The sequence below is a fragment of the Lynx rufus genome, unplaced genomic scaffold (assembly GCF_022079265.1).
Source record: "Lynx rufus isolate CCGP_SWC_20201006 ecotype Redwood Valley unplaced genomic scaffold, mLynRuf1.p SCAF_7, whole genome shotgun sequence".
NCBI lineage: Eukaryota > Metazoa > Chordata > Mammalia > Carnivora > Felidae > Lynx > Lynx rufus.
The window spans coordinates 103,110,852-103,126,934 of record NW_025814889.1 but is presented as its reverse complement, the minus strand read 5'-3'; the positions used below and the strand labels follow the sequence as shown (position 1 = coordinate 103,126,934).

The window sequence follows — 16,083 nt, the reverse complement described above, 5'->3', positions numbered from 1 at the left end:
ATTTTTTAGGCATTAGATGCATCCAAGATCTCCAAGAAGGAAATGAGCCTGATGAGATTTGGTTGTTAGTAGTACAGCTGATGGCACCTTGGAGGATTATTTAGAATGGGAAATACATGGTGGCTTATCTTCCTTGAAGAAGGCTCTTAAATTGGTTCTGCTGAAAGATGATTAAGGACAAAGCAGTTACATTTAAGATAGAAAAGAGCAGGGCTGTCTTGATATTAAGGTAAAATTAAAACAGTTTGATGAAGAATTGAATGTGGAGATAAAGGAAGAATTGAGGCCACTTGTTTGCCTCCTGAAGTTTTTAGTTTAAGACTTAATGATAGTTAGGGGCACCTGGGTGGCTCAGTCAGTTAAGCGTTTGACTCTTGCTTTCAGCTCAGGTCATGATCTCGCAGTTCGTGAATTCAAGCCCCGCATTGGGCTCTGTGCTGACAGCACAGAGCCTGCTTGTGTTTTTCTCTCCCTCCCCTGTTCACCTGCCTTCTCTCTGTCTCTCTCTCTAAATAAATAAACTTTAAAAAGACACCCCCCCCTTAAAAAAAAAAAAAGAATTAATGATGGCTAAACTCATATGGGAAAATGTGGGACAAAGCAGGAACAGACTTAGAGAGTATGTGAGTTTGAGGATATATTGAGTTTGCGGCAGCAAAAGGACATCCAGATTACATTGTTTGGTACATTTTTGGAACTCAGGAGATACCAGGATGGAAAAATGTAAATCTGGGAGAAAAATAGATGAGATGACCCTGGAACTGAACAGTGAAAAGCTAACGCTAATAAGTCTGATTATGTATGCCAGGAATTGAGCAATGGGCTTGATTTCATTTCATCTGCACAATTCTCAGAGATTACTACTACTATTACCCCCATTTTACAGATGACAAATTGAGGCTCAGTGATTTGCCAAAGATCATGTGGGTGGGAAGTAAGTACTGTAGTTTAGTCCCAAATAGTGTGACAGGTATCTTGAGCCCACACTCTCCATCACTAGCATACTGCATTTTATTAAGAGTGTCTCCTAGAAGATACTTCATGATGTTCATTTTATTCATGTAATGGGAATACATGAATTTCTATAGCATAACTTTATTTCAGAGAAACAAAATGAAGGGATAGCTCTAATAATAGATTTTAATAATTTTAAAAAGAGCACCTTAAATATACCTCTTGCATTGATAAGATTACTCAAATTGTTTATCCTGATATGTTTTTATTTCATATTTTAAATTTTCTAATTCTTCCAGCTCTAATTCCTCATATAATATATTTGATCAGTAACTAGTCATCCTTAAGGAAATTGCCTTTGAAACTAGAAATGATTTGTGGTGCCCCACTGGCACAGTCAGAGCATGCAATTCCTGATCTCGAAGGTTGAACAATAGTTAAAAGTATTTCTGGTTTATATTTTAATGCAATTGTTTGTATTTAGCTTGGGACACAAGTCAGTCTTGTGTCTCTTAGCTGTGACCAAACTCCAGTTTATTCTTATTTTTTCTTACCAAGAGATTTGGCTACGTTTCAGTCTTACATTTACTGGTTTTCAATACTAGTGACAGATGTTAATCTCATCACTTTATTATATTATATCCAATTTAGTTTTGATACATATTGTTTTCATTGTTCAAAAATCTTGCATTTATAGTAGGTGGGCTAAGGACCAGGTAAATGCATTATAGGATTTTCTTTCTGTTAGACCATAAAGCAAGGAAAGAGAGCAGAATCATAGGCATTTAGAGCTGCTAGTGATAGCTGCTAGCGAAGCACCTGGGTGCTTACTTCTGATTTAAGCATTTCACATATATTAATTAAATCCTCACAACAACCTTGTAGGATAGGTGCTTTCATTACCTCTTTTTTACAGTTCAACTGAATATTAGCATAGATTTAAGTGTCTTGCCCCAAATAATAGAGCTAGTAAGTCACAGATAAGGGATTGAAACCCAGCAGTCTAGGTTCAATATCCATGTTCTTAACTCATTCTACTAATATTCAAAGAAGTTATGGCTTTCTCAAGGTCACTAGCTACTTAAAACAATGGAACTGGAAAACAAGTAATATGTACTATAATAAGGGCTTCTTTTTTTCCTTCTTTCTAAATTTTGATGAACTAAAGCAGGGTCTATATCGGTAGTATTTAAAAAAAATTTTAATATGACAGAAGAGTTTCTTTCTAACTAGATTTTCTTAAGCATAAGAAATTTCCCTTCACACATACTTTAATTTTTTTTTTTATATATGAAATTTATTGACAAATTGGTTTCCATACAACACCCAGTGCTCATCCCAAAAGGTGCCCTCCTCAATACCCATCACCCACCCGCCCCTCCCTCCCACCCCCCATCAACCCTCAGTTTGTTCTCAGTTTTTAACAGTCTCTTATGCTTTGGCTCTCTCCCACTCTAACGTCCTTTTTTTTTTTTTTTTTTCCTTCCCCTCCCCCATGGGTTCCTGTTAAGTTTCTCAGGATCCACATAAGAGTGAAACCATATGGTATCTGTCTTTCTCTTCACATACTTTAATTTAAACTTGAGTTGTTTTGTTTTTACATAATATTCATATAAGAGCATGATTTGGAAGCAGAAAAAAGGTAATTGCTTTGCAAGTAGCTAAGGATAGCATGAAATTAGATAAAAAGATATTTTTTAATTTCAAGTTCAGAGGAAATTTAGAATAGTAAAAGATAATATAAATGTTCAAGATGGCAAAGACAAAAATGATAAAGATAATATAAGAGGTTCATGTTTTAAAAGACAAAAGAATAAAGCATGAGGAAAATCATTTAGTAAAAAGGTTATATTTAGGGGCAGCTGGGTGGCTCAGTTAGTTAAGCAGCTGACTCTTGATTTCAGCTCAGGTCATGATCTCATAGTTCCTGGGTTCAAGCCCCACATCGGGCTCTGTGCTGACAGTGTGGAGCCTGCTTGTGATTCTCTCCCTCTGTCTCCCTCTGTCTCTCTCTGTCTCTGTCTCTCTCAAAATAAATAAATAAACTTTTTAAAAAGTTTATATTTAATGTATTACAATTACAACTTTATAATTTCTTTTCTGAATAACAGTAGAAGGCATCTTAAATAAGACGGTTACAGGTCAGTAATAGTAGTAAAGTGTGGGATATAGGACATGAAGTAAGATGGTGATGAACTAAGATACCATCAAGATGACAGTCTGAGATGGCAACTCAAAGTCTGAACTAATTGGTAAAGTGGTAAAGTGCTGGGTAAGTAGTGGTACTTGGTATAGTAATTATAAGACAGGGAGCAAGCAGACTGGCTAGGGAAATTGAGTTAAGATTTTAGCATGAAGTTTCAGATACCTGTGGCATATAATTTTATTATAGTATTTGCCCATCTTGACTCTTTTCTGTTCTCCAAGCACAGATAATCCAACTGACAACTTGATATCTCCAATCAGATGTCTGTTAGGGCATCTTAAACTTCACATTTCTTATATTTAAATTTTAGTCTTTCCAGTTGCTCAGGCGGAAAACCTTTGATTCATACTTGACTTTTGTTTCCTACATCCACACTAACAACAAATTGTGTTGGTGTACCTTGAAGAATCCAGAATCTAACCCCTTTACTAACCTTCACTGCTACCACCCTGGTTTAAACTCTGTCATCTCTTGACAGAATTGTTGCAGTATCCTCCAATTTGATACCTCAGTTTCTTCTCTTAACTTTTCAGCTTAAGTGATCCTCTAAAATTAAGTCAGATTATATCATTCTGCTCTTTGTTCTCATTACTTTGTAGACATCCTGGCCTTCTAAACAGAAGAATGTTCCAATCAGGCTTCTGTGTTGAGCCTACTAGGACTTCCCTCAGTCTGGAATGTCGCCCAAAATATATAGTGTACCTATCACTCTATTTTTGGTGTAATGTCACCTTATCAAAGAGACTGTTCTTTACCAAACCTTATAAAATAACAGCTTTTTCTCATGACCCTCTGTCCCTTTACTGTGCTTTATTTTTCTTCACATATGCATATCTCCTTCAATATAATGAGTTCACTTCTGTCCCCAGTAAATCTTATAAAAGCACCTGACATCTAGTAGGCAATCAGTGCATTTTGAATGGGTGGGTGAATGGATAAATGGATCAATGAAAGAAAAAAGTCCTGACTAGACAGTTGGATACATGGATATGAATTCTTATAAAAGCACCTGACATCTAGTAGGTAGTCAGTGCATTTTGAATGGGTGGGTGAATGGATAAATGGATCAATGAAAGAAAAAGTCCTGACTAGACAGTTGGATACATGGATATGAATTACAGGAGAGTTCTTAGCTAAGGAGGTGTGTGGGTGTGGGGTGTGTGTGAGATTTTTACTCATTTATTCATTATTTAGTTAGTATACATTTACTGACCCCTTTTAATTTGTGTTAGGTCCTCATCTAGACAGTGAGAATACAAAATTTAAAAAAATAGTATTTTTACCTTTAATAAGTTCATAGACTTCTGGAGCAAGACATACTATAAACACATTGTGGTATGTGCTGTTTATTAGCTGGCAGTTGAAGCTATGAGACAACATGAGATAATTTAGGAATTTCAAGATTATCTTTTCTATTTTTTTTGTCAGGATTTTGAGCTTTTTTAAAGCTAAGAAAGAAGTAGAGTGTCCTATTCCTTTTTGAATTCTTCCCATCTCAACCTAACTTCATGCTTAATAAATGCTTTTAAATGAATGAACATCTATATAACTTAGTAAAATTATAATGCTGATACTAATAATGAAAATGAACTGTGCTGGAAAAGGAAAGAGTTTTATAAAGAATCTGTTTCAAAGTTTGGTAAATTTTAGATAAAAACAGGACCACCAAGTTGAAGTGTTCAATCAACATTTGTACCTAGTAGGGTAGAGTTTAGAGAACTGGCCAAAGCAGATTGGAATTTAAGGCTTAATTATGTATGGGTTTTTTCTTAATTTCTTAAAACTAAAGGATGAATATACCTAAGGAAATATTCCATTTTGTTTTTAAAAAAGGATTTGTTGGTAAAAGGAAAGCCAAAATAATATTTGTGGTGCAAAAAGTAAATAATCAGTAGAGAAGGCTAATAAAATATCTACAGCTTTCCCACATTTATTTAACTAGCTTGTTAATTAGCAGCCTATTTTTGAAAAAATATACTTTCACTTTTAATTTTTATTTAAAACTTGATATGTTTCGGGTAATTTTATTTCCCACAAAGGAAGAACATTTTCTATAAAGAAAAAAATAAGGGGCGCCTGGGTGGCACAGTCGGTTAAGCGTCCGACTTCAGCCAGGTCACGATCTCGCGGTCCGTGAGTTCGAGCCCCGCGTCAGGCTCTGGGCTGATGGCTCGGAGCCTGGAGCCTGTTTCCGATTCTGTGTCTCCCTCTCTCTCTGCCCCTCCCCCGTTCATGCTCTGTCTCTCTCTGTCCCAAAAATAAAAAACGTTGAAAAAAAAATTTTTTTTTTAAAAAAATAAATAAAAGCAATTTTTATTTTATCAGGGGTTGATATAGAAGCAGCACGAAAAGAAGAAGAACGGATAATGCTTAGAGATGCAAGACAATGGCTAAATAGTGGTCAAATAAATGATGTCCGGCATGCAAAATCTGGAGGTACAGCACTTCACGTTGCAGCTGCAAAAGGCTATACAGAAGTTTTAAAGTAAGTATTGTTTTTCACAGTCCTATTTCTACTTTATTTTCCTTATTTCATTGTTCCTTTTCTTAAGATACCTGCAGACATTATTTTGAAACAGTTTATAAAAGTTATTTAATGTCTATTTACAGGAAAAAGAGAAAACTACCTTGAACATTATTGCTTTGTTTCTAAAGCCCTTTCTTTTCTTTTTTTTTTTTTTTTTTTTTTTTTTTTTAAAATTTTTTTTTTTTTCAACGTTTATTTATTTTTGGGACAGCGAGAGACAGAGCATGAACGGGGGAGGGGCAGAGAGAGAGGGAGACACAGAATCGGAAACAGGCTCCAGGCTCTGAGCCATCAGCCCAGAGCCTGACGCGGGGCTCGAACTCACGGACCGCGAGATCGTGACCTGGCTGAAGTCGGACGCTTAACCGACTGCGCCACCCAGGCGCCCCAAGCCCTTTCTTTTCTCTTGAATTTTGATTATTCTGTTTTTTTCTTTGGTTGTAATTTCCCAATAAGTTAAAGCATCAGGCAACCATTATGTGTTAACCTCTGGGCTGATAAATTACTACAGAGTCATTTTGAGGTTCCCAGAGTGGCTAACTCTGGTTACTGAGACTAAGAACAGTGTTATGTTATAAACATATCAAATTCACAAAGTTTGATTCCTGGTGAGTATTTACATGTAATTTAAAATGCAGTTTTTTTTTTTTACTGCGTAACACTGGGACTCAGAGTGCTTTTAGCATAATATTAAATATCAAGACCTAAGCAACTGAGATTTTACAGGGCTATATACTGGTCATTTGTTTTCCTTTTTTTACTTCTGCAACGCAAAGGTGTTATCAGCTATATGAAAAAAATAATGCTGTGTGTAACTTTTATTAGATGTATGTGAAAGGAAGTAAGACTAGCCCTTGGCAAAATCTTCTATACCCTTTATATTATGTTTGACAAGAGTTTCTAATATCAGTCTGTTCTTATTCCCCCTGCTCAGTAAAAACAATGAAGTGTAAGTGGGTCAGCTATTCCCAAGTTCCTCCTTTTTTCAATCCCTACTTACTTCAATAACTGAAGCCTTCTAGAATAGTGAAGTTAACTTTTAATTACTTTTCTTGTCCCCCTGTGTATTTCTCTCTAATCCAAAATGTAGCAAACTTTCAGAACCCAATAGCAGGTCATGAATGAACCTTAGTGACTTGACAACAGCATTTTTTAAAGGAAAAATTGAAAACATTAAGAATATTACAAATAGTAAAGGTAATACTTTTTAAGTAGTAGATTGCACCGTAAAATAGTTTTCTAGACAGCTCTAAGGGGTCTTTGTAATTAGGTTATCTAGGCTCTTAAAATTCTTTGTGAAGATTCTCAATGTGGATTGGGATATATTTTAAACTCCTCAAATTAGTACATAAGACCATTAGTCATCCTCTTTTAAGCTAAGCTGCTACCATTGCTCCTCAGGCATGCATTATCCAACTATATATATCTAATTGAAGTTCTGTCATGATGTCTTAATGCCTACTTTGTTTCTGTTTAGATACCTTCATTCACCATCTCTTCAACTTGGAGGCAAATTCCATTCGATCCTTTGACTAAGTTCAAGGCTCTTAAGCCTATGAAAAAAAAACACTCAACCTTATTCATAATAGGTGCAGTTGAAGCTACAATGAATTACTGCCACTTTTCATCTATCATATTGGCAAAGATTAAAATGTTTGGCACACTGTTGGCAAGGTTGTGGAAAAGGCACTCTCATTACTGGTGAAAGTATGACAGTTGAGCAGATTTTATCAAAGTATCAGTTATTCTTTGGCTTAACAGTTAGCTCTACCTCTAGAATTTTTTTTTTACAGATATTCTCACAGGAAATAAGGTATGTGCTAATAGCATTGTTTATACTAGGAGTAGGAGAATGTTGACTAAATTCTGATACATCCTTTGACTGGAATACTCTTGTACCAATTAAAACACTAATGGGTAGTGTTATTGTTTTAAATTTTAGGGGCAACCGCTGGCTCAGTCAGTGGAGTATGGGAGTATTGGTCTCAGAGTGGAGGGTTTGGGCCCCATGTTGGGTGTAGAGATAAAATCTCTTTTTTTTTAATGTTTATTTTGAGAGAGAGAAAGAGCGCATGTGTGCACGTGTGTGCACGTGCACACATGAGCAGGGGAGGGGCAGAGAAAAAGAGAGAGAGAGAGAGAGAGAGAGAATCCCAAGCAGATTCCATGCTGTCAGCACAGAGCCCGGGTGTGGGGCTCGATCCCATAAACAGTGAGATCATGACCTGAACTGAAATCAAGAGTCAGATGATTAATTGACTGAGCCACACAGGCACCCCTTAAAGATAAAATCTTTAAGAAAAAATATTTTTTTGTTATTTGCTGATATATACATAAAATCTCTCTGTAAGGATCCAATCAAAATTAGTAATATGGTTATCTAAGGGGGGAAAACCTGGTGAACTGTTGGGCTAAAGGTCAGCAGTGGGAGTGACTTACCTATGTAGCCATTTAGTCTTTTTTATTTTTGAACTTTGTAAATATATTACTTAAAAAAATAAGTAAAAATATGTATATGACATGAGAAATAAATAGAAGATACTGGTTTCAAATGTAACCCTACCCATCACCCCCTCCCGCTCCCCCACAAATACATAACCCCTTGCAATTGAGTTTGATACTTTTCAGTTCTGTACTGCCATTACATCTTCATCACAAAACCTGTCTTTGAGGGTTGATTATTGTTTTACTTGACTTTCATCCTCCACTAGAATCTCCTTGAATATAATAAGTACAGTCTTATTTTTTTTGAGTTTTATGTGGCCTGGCATATACAGAGAGCCGTATGTTTATGGGGAATAAAATGTAACTACCTTTCTGTCTTTCCTTTCCACATAGACTTCCAAATACTTCTAATTTTTATGTTTCTCAGAATATTTAACATTATTATAGTTTCTGTTTTCTAATGGGAGATTATTTTCATTATCTTCCAGTATTCTGTCTCTATTAATAAAGTTTCTAATAATATATATGTTAATGGATTTTTTTAACTTAAATCTCTAGACTTATATCTGTTAGCTTTGTTCTTTAAAAAAAATTTTTTTTTTAACGTTTATTTATTTTTGGGAGACAGAGAGACAGAATGGGGGAGGGGCAGAGAAAGAGGGAGAAACAGAATCTGAAGCAGGCTCCAGGCTCTGAGCCTGTCAGCACAGAGCCCAATGCGGGGCTCAAACCCACAAAGCACCGGATCATGACCTGGGCCGAAGTCATATGCTCAACTGACTGAACCACCCAGGCGCCCCAGTTAGCTCATTCTTTAGATTGGTGGCTCTTAAATGTTGGTCTGCAGGCAGATGACACAGGACTTACTAAAAATATAGGTTGACAGGGCCCATCTCCCAATATGCTGCTTAATTGCATAGGATTGGGTGGAGCTGGGGAATCTTTTTTTTTAACAAGCTCTTCAGATGGTTTTGTTTTAGAATCAGAATTAGAAACAGCTGCATTAAATATTCTGAGGAAATAGGGTATCAATTCTTGAAATATAAATAAATGAAGGGTTATGTATTAGCTATCACTGCCACCTCTCGTAGGTAAAAAGAAGCCCTTCTCAAGCTCAGCTTCTTGGAGAGTAAGTGATTTCATGAGTTATAAAGTATTTACTGTTCTTCTTTGTGCGTGTGAGACTGTGCTGTGTGCAATTTATAGACCCAATTTTTGTTCTCTGAGCTTAATTTCTAGATAAAATAAAGGTCGATGTGAATATACAGCTAGGAGGGCATACTAACAATTTATAAAAGTCTTTGCATTGTATTAAAATGTATTCCTCTTTTCTAGCTTTGTTGACAGAATATCTGCTTTTTACTGCTGCAGAAAAGTAGACTCAATCCCTTGGAATATTTGTTTTGCTTTGTTTTGTTCCTTTTTCTTTTTAATGTGTATTTATTTAGTTTGAGAGAAAGAGAGCACAAGTGGGGAGAGAGGGGGAGAGAGAGAGAGAGAGAGAGAGAGAGAGAGAGAGAGAGAGAGAGAGAGAGAGAGAGAATATCCCAAATAGGCTCCATGCTGTCAGCGCAGAGCCTGACTTGGGGCTGGATCTCCTGAACCATGAGATCATCACCTGAGCCGAAATTGAGAATTGGACCCTTAACTGACTGAGCCGCCCAGCTTCCCCTGCTTTGTGTTGTTCCTAGCAGACTGTCAGTTTCCTATGAAAATTACCCATGGTAGGTGGGTCATTAAGTTTGTGAAAGCTTTCACAAACTAGTTCCTCAACTGCAAGACCACAGAAAAACTTCAAAAGAAATTTATTTGATCCCAGTATATATTTAGAACACATTTAGCCTGAGGTAATATATTATGTGGACACCTGAAGACATTCACTGCAATAAATCAGTTTAATATACAAATTGATCCAAGGGTTTTTGAGTTCACATTGAAAAATTATTGGCTTTCCTGTGAAAATTTCAATTACAATTCATATTAAGAAGAATTAATCAGTGTCCCACCAAACCATTACACTTATTAGGAATTAGTTAAAATGAATGCATTATTATGGCAGTAATTCAAGATCCTCTTTACCAGTTTTTTCTGAGAATTCTTTTCTTTTCCCCTAGTTAATTCATTGAAGGGAAAGGAGATGGGAACTAGGAAAAGAAATATATCACAGATTTTTGTTAGCTTGCATGGTATAAAGCTGTTGATTATGTTTGCTCACGTTTAGATTTTTCTAATGATCATCTAATTCACTATAATTTCTTTAGGCTTCTAATACAGGCAGGCTATGATGTTAATATTAAAGATTATGATGGCTGGACACCTCTTCATGCTGCTGCTCACTGGGGTAAAGAAGAAGCATGTCGAATTTTAGTGGACAATCTGTGTGATATGGAGATGGTCAACAAAGTGGTAGGCCTTTTAAATATATTTTAAATATTTAACTTTTGGAAATAAGTGTTTTAGAAGTCTCAAAAATATTGCAATGTAAATTTTATAATTATATTAAGTTTTATGAACCATACAAAACAACATTTTATCAGCCATTTATTGGTTTTTATTATTAATTATTTCTCAGCTACCTACAAGGTGGTTTTGACCTTGTTCCTCAAAAAAAGAAGTATTACTCTTTGAGTAATCCTATTACCATGTGCAATAGAGTAGATTTGGGTACTTCAGAATTCATAAATTAAGAAAATTTTGCTTTTCTCTGTGAATGTTTTCTCCCATCACTATGGGTTAGAACACATACAGAAGTATATTTCTATTTCTTTTTAGCTGGTGGTCTTGACAGCTTGCTTACAGTAGCTTTTTAAATGGCTTGGACAGTGAGGTCTTAAAGCAGGTGAGAATATAGAAAACCCATAAAGTTTTATTCCAGATAAAATTATTGAGATGTAACATGTAGTCTCCTAGTTTTGCAGGTGAGAAAACAGTTTATGAGGTAGAAGATTCACTTACTATCACCCAATTAGGTAGAGGGAAGGAAGGAATGAATATCACATAAGTGTTTTTTACAAATCATGAACTGAATCAGGTTGTCAGATTCCTTACTAGATTAGGGTTTTTTTTTTTTTTCTGTACTCCCTTCCAAGCACTGTCAGTTACCAGTGTCACCAGTATTCCTACTAGTTTTCCTCCTATTCGTATTCATGATTCTTACCATATACCAACAGTTGCAGAGCTCGACACTTCCTCTAGTGAGCTTGATTACCTTTAGCTTCCATAGAATATCCTTTATATATTGCATTTTATAGGATAATGTGGCAGATTACTTAGCAGAGGTTCCTAAAACGATCTCCTCTTTATTCAGATGGTGCCATCTGATCTATTGTGTCCATTAACATAAGTGCTGGTGCTGATTACATTCTGATAACAGCAGTTTCTACTTGGGAATCTGCAAAGGGAAGAGAGCAAAAATGATAACCATATGCCCAAGATTTCCCCATGGCTAAGTGTTTGGAAGTTGAGGTAGTTAGTGGAAATTCATGTTCTAGTTGCTGACATAAAGTGATAAAGAAGCCCTCTGAACTCCTTTCATATATATGTACTTATATATGTATTTTATATATGTATTTAGATATGTGCTTTCCACATATGTATTTATAAATGTATTTTTCATATATGTACTTATATGTGCTTATAAATGTATTTTCATATATGTACCTGTAAATGTATTTTAAGTAAGAAATGTGCAGGCAAGAAAGTCCTAGGAAGTGGTGAAAATCTTCAGGGAAGTCAAGAGAAAAAATGTTGGAGAGCATAAGTATAGGTTTGCTTTTATACATAAGTATAAAAGTCTTCTATCTAAATTTTTAGTCAAAACTTTGATAATTTGCCCTTTTTTATTTATAACAGTTTTCCGTTTTGTTATCAGCATTAGAAGACAAGTAAATGTTGATACTATTTAATTTTAAGTATAAAAGGCCAGCCAATTTTAGTTTGACAATTCATATTTCCTCTCCTTCCATGTAGAAATTCCCCCAGCAGTTGGGATTTTTCTGAAGAAATTAGTAAATATCTCTTATCTTCTAATCTCTTTTCTGCATTCCTGTCTCTCTCCCAAAGAATGTCTCTTAAAGGCCACTTGTCCACTGACATGGGCAGTGCTGATAATTGGTTCATTCATTGATAGTGGCCTCCAGATAAGGACCAGAAGAGAGAAGCTTATTAATGGAAAGGTTTTCTGAGAACATTGTATCATTTTCTAGTTTAAATACGTTATTTTTTGGTAGTGATACATAGACAATATATATAGTATGTATGAAAAAAGTTATTTTATCTTGCATCTGTTCTGTAAGTGTCTAATTCCTGTGCCCTCAGTTTATCATAATTATGCTCTAGGAGAAAGACTGCATATAAATCATTTTGCTTTATCTCTTTTTGTTTCTATGTTACTATAGTAACAATTTCTTTTTTTTCTTTAAGTTTTTTTTTTTTTAATTTATTTATGAGAGAGGAAGAAAGAGCACAGGCGGGGGAGGGGTACAGAGGATCTGAAGCAGGCTCCTTGCAGGCAGCAGAGAGCCCGACATGGCGCTTAACTCACAATCCATGAGATCATGACCTGAGCCAAAGGCAGACGCTTAACCAACTGAGCAATCCAGGCGCCCCAATATGATAGCACTTTCATCCTGGATTTTAATGTATTGTCCCCTCATTTCATCTTTTCAGTGTATCTTTATATGATCTTAAAAGAATTAACGCTTCATAATTTCTTAGAGTTTTATAATTTTAAACTTGTTTTCACATATATCATTATCTAATGCTATCCTTTTAAACAACCCTATAAAGTTATCTGAGTTATGCAGATTTGAGAACATGATCAGAGAAGTTGAGTATTTTCCTAAAGCCCTAATAATTAAGTGTAATTAAGAATAATTTACCTGCTGTGTTTCTCTGCAGTTTTTACTTAGTTTTTTTATTTCTCATGCTTTATTTTTCCAGATACTAACTCAAGAGTTGTAAAAACAGGATTTTAAAATTTTTATCAAAATTGGATTTTTCTTTTAAAATATCAAGCTTTTAAAGACTTCTTTTGATAGTGAGGAGCTACCTAATATATACAGCATTTTAAAGACCTTTATGCCATAAGTATACCCAAATGTAAGCTTTTTGTGGGGTGGGAAGGGAGATTATATTCTACAGTAATGGAAGGTATTTTTACAAGACTTAATTTTTTTTATTTTAATTTTATAATTTTGCCTGTGTGAGTTAGGCTCTCTCTGTTATCACTGGCTACATTTTTTAAAACTATGTCATATTTCATGTTTAATCAAAATTAGTCTTTATTGTGTAATCCTGCTTAAATGAATTTATCTTGTCATTTGATACCTTTTTCAGTACTTATAGATTGAAGATTTTTAGTAGATTTCTTAAAATGATATCAGAGAAATGTAAATATATTTTTACAACTAAACTTTAGAGTTTAGATGAATTCTTTACTAATAGGAAATAAAATTTTGGTAAATGTGTAATGTAGAAAATGCAACAAATCAAGGCACCTGGGTGGCTCAATTTGGCTCAGGTCATGATCTCGTGGTTTGAGTCTAGCATTAGGCTCTGTGCTGACAGCTCAGAGCCTGGAGCCCACTCCAGATTCTGTGTCTCCCTCTCTTTCTCTGCTCCTCCCCTACTCACACATGCTTCTCTCTCTCTCTCTCTCTCTCTTCTCTCTCTCTCTCTCTCTCTCAAAAAAAAGAAACATTAAAAAATGCAACAAACCATATAGAAAATTTGAAAGTCTTTCTACATAAAAGTGGGAGACATGTTCTTAAATAGAGAGTTTGGTCTGGTTTCTTTAACTTATTTGTAAAGACATTTCCTCTCATTTTAACTCATAAATTATGTGACTTTAAATATAAAGATTTTAAATATACAGACTTTATAAATATAAAGATTTTTCTTTTGCTTCCTTAACATTTTAAAATAATTATTTTACTAGAATGTACCCAAATATTGTCCCTTTTGAAATATTAACTAAGATGTTTTTCTAATTGGAATTTTCTCTTTATGCAATCTTACAATGATTTGTAGACAGTTTTTTTTTTTGTTTGTTTTGTTTTGATAGCTGTCATTATAAAGATTTAAATGAATAACAAAACTGCTTCTGCTGTTAATGGACACAAGGATTTTTTTCCCCTGAGTTTATCTGAGTTTATTCTTATTTTCTGTAAAGACAATGGAGCAGTAGAGACTGAGATTCTGTTCCCACTTTCCCTTCATTACCTGCGTGAGCTTGAGCAAATACCATATACTCACGGTCTAGGTTTCCTCATCTGTACAGTTGGAGCCATAAAGCTCGTCCTGACTACTTCACTGATTGTTGTGAAAATGAAGAGAGATCACACTTGCAGAAGTAATTCAGTTAGAATAAGTGAGGAAAGAATGAAGAGTCCTGAAAATTAGACTTAAACAGTGGCTCTAGTGTGACTCTGGTAATTTACAGATGTATTACAAACTTATTTATTAAGTAGTAGTTTTTTTTAAGATTGTTTTCTTGATTGAGTCTTACTTTTTCATACGTCATCATTATGCTGTCTTCAGTTGCTTCTTGGTTACTTTGAGTGATTCTGCTTATGTGTGCTACTGTTAGTTAGCACCCCATTAATGAAGCATAGATCCAGGTCATGTTTATAACTTTACAATTGGATAGCTTCATAACTGTCCTATATATTATTTAATGAGCATGGTTAAGTTGAGGGGTGTGCTTTTCTAAAATTAGAAACTTTTCTCTGTTTATAGCCTGCATTTTACTCCAGTTTTTATTCTCTATCAGCTGCTGTTTGCAAAGTAGACTCATTTATCAAGGGAGAAAGTGAAAAGAAAGGTTAGTAAGGTGATCCAATTTCTTATTCTTATAAAGGAAAATTCCTCAGTTACTAAAATAACCCCATTGCATTTAACTGCTGCTAAAATTTAATTGCAATTCAAAAAAATTTTTAAGGTGCAGTATTTCATTCATGAGAAGGGTTGATAAATACTTAAAACGATACTTAAAAAAGAAGCCACTGTGTTACTTTCACCCAACATGATCTTGAAAACAATTTGCTTAACAAGCATAGCATGTGTAACATTGTAGAACTATGTAGAACAAAGAAACTGTGATATAGCAAAATGGATTAACGTGTCTGTATTTCATATCTAAAGGGCACCTTCAAAATTTGAGCCACTTTGTTTCAGAGCCATTTATTCTTCAGGACTTTAATTCTTAGCATTTAATACTCAAGGTTGAAAGCGGGGGAGTGGGGGAAGATTTATCAAAGCTAAATCTGTCTCCTGGACTGAGTGGGGAAAGGCTAGATTGCCTCTTAAATTCCTGCTGGGAAGACTTTGCAACAAGAAAAGGCAGATATACAAGTGTTTTTGAACCCTGTAAATTTTAAATACATATATTGCTGTATCTTGATAAAGTAGCATTTCATGTACTTTTATGATATACTTCATAGACCGTATTTTTTATTTTATAAACAGATAATGGAAAACCAGCTCAGATATTGGGTAGCTTAATACTTCATTTTATAGTGCCAGAAAATGTAATTCCTATCCAAGTAGGTGGCAACATCCTAATGTTGTTACAGAATTGAAGGTTGTACGTTTGTTTTTTAATGGAAGAGTTTATGTAATTTTAGAACTTATTATCTACCAATCTGGTTTTGTTGTAGCTGTGAGACCCCTGATATGAAAGAAATTTCAGTTGCCTTTCAGAATGATATATTTTCTAGTTGAAAAAAAAAAGTTGAATTTTCTTCTGAGAAAGGATCATATATTGGCCAACATATAAAGTAGAATGTATTCTAAATAATGAACTTTTTTGACATTCTAGAAACCTATCCCATTCAGTTATTATTATAAGGACAAATGTAGTCAACTGGAGAAAACCTTACTATGTTTGGTCAACAGCTCTTTGAAATTTTCTTTTCCACAGTGAATAAAAATAGATTGACATATGTTCATC

The 16,083-nt window shown here is 34.7% G+C and overlaps 1 protein-coding gene across 7 annotated transcripts in view; it reads left to right on the top strand.

Moving 5' to 3' along the window:
- The window catches only part of PPP1R12A (protein phosphatase 1 regulatory subunit 12A), a 163,560-nt gene that overhangs the window by 81,614 nt on the left and 65,863 nt on the right, over positions 1-16,083 (top strand). For all 7 annotated transcript variants that reach the window (XR_006959687.1, XM_047064942.1, XM_047064940.1 and 4 more), the window contains exons 4-5: positions 5,486-5,645; positions 10,394-10,538. Coding sequence is in view for 6 of the 7 variants with exons in the window: in XM_047064942.1 (XP_046920898.1) it covers positions 5,486-5,645; positions 10,394-10,538 (305 nt within the window). In the remaining variant the exon portion in view is untranslated. The remainder of the gene's footprint in view (positions 1-5,485; positions 5,646-10,393; positions 10,539-16,083) is intronic.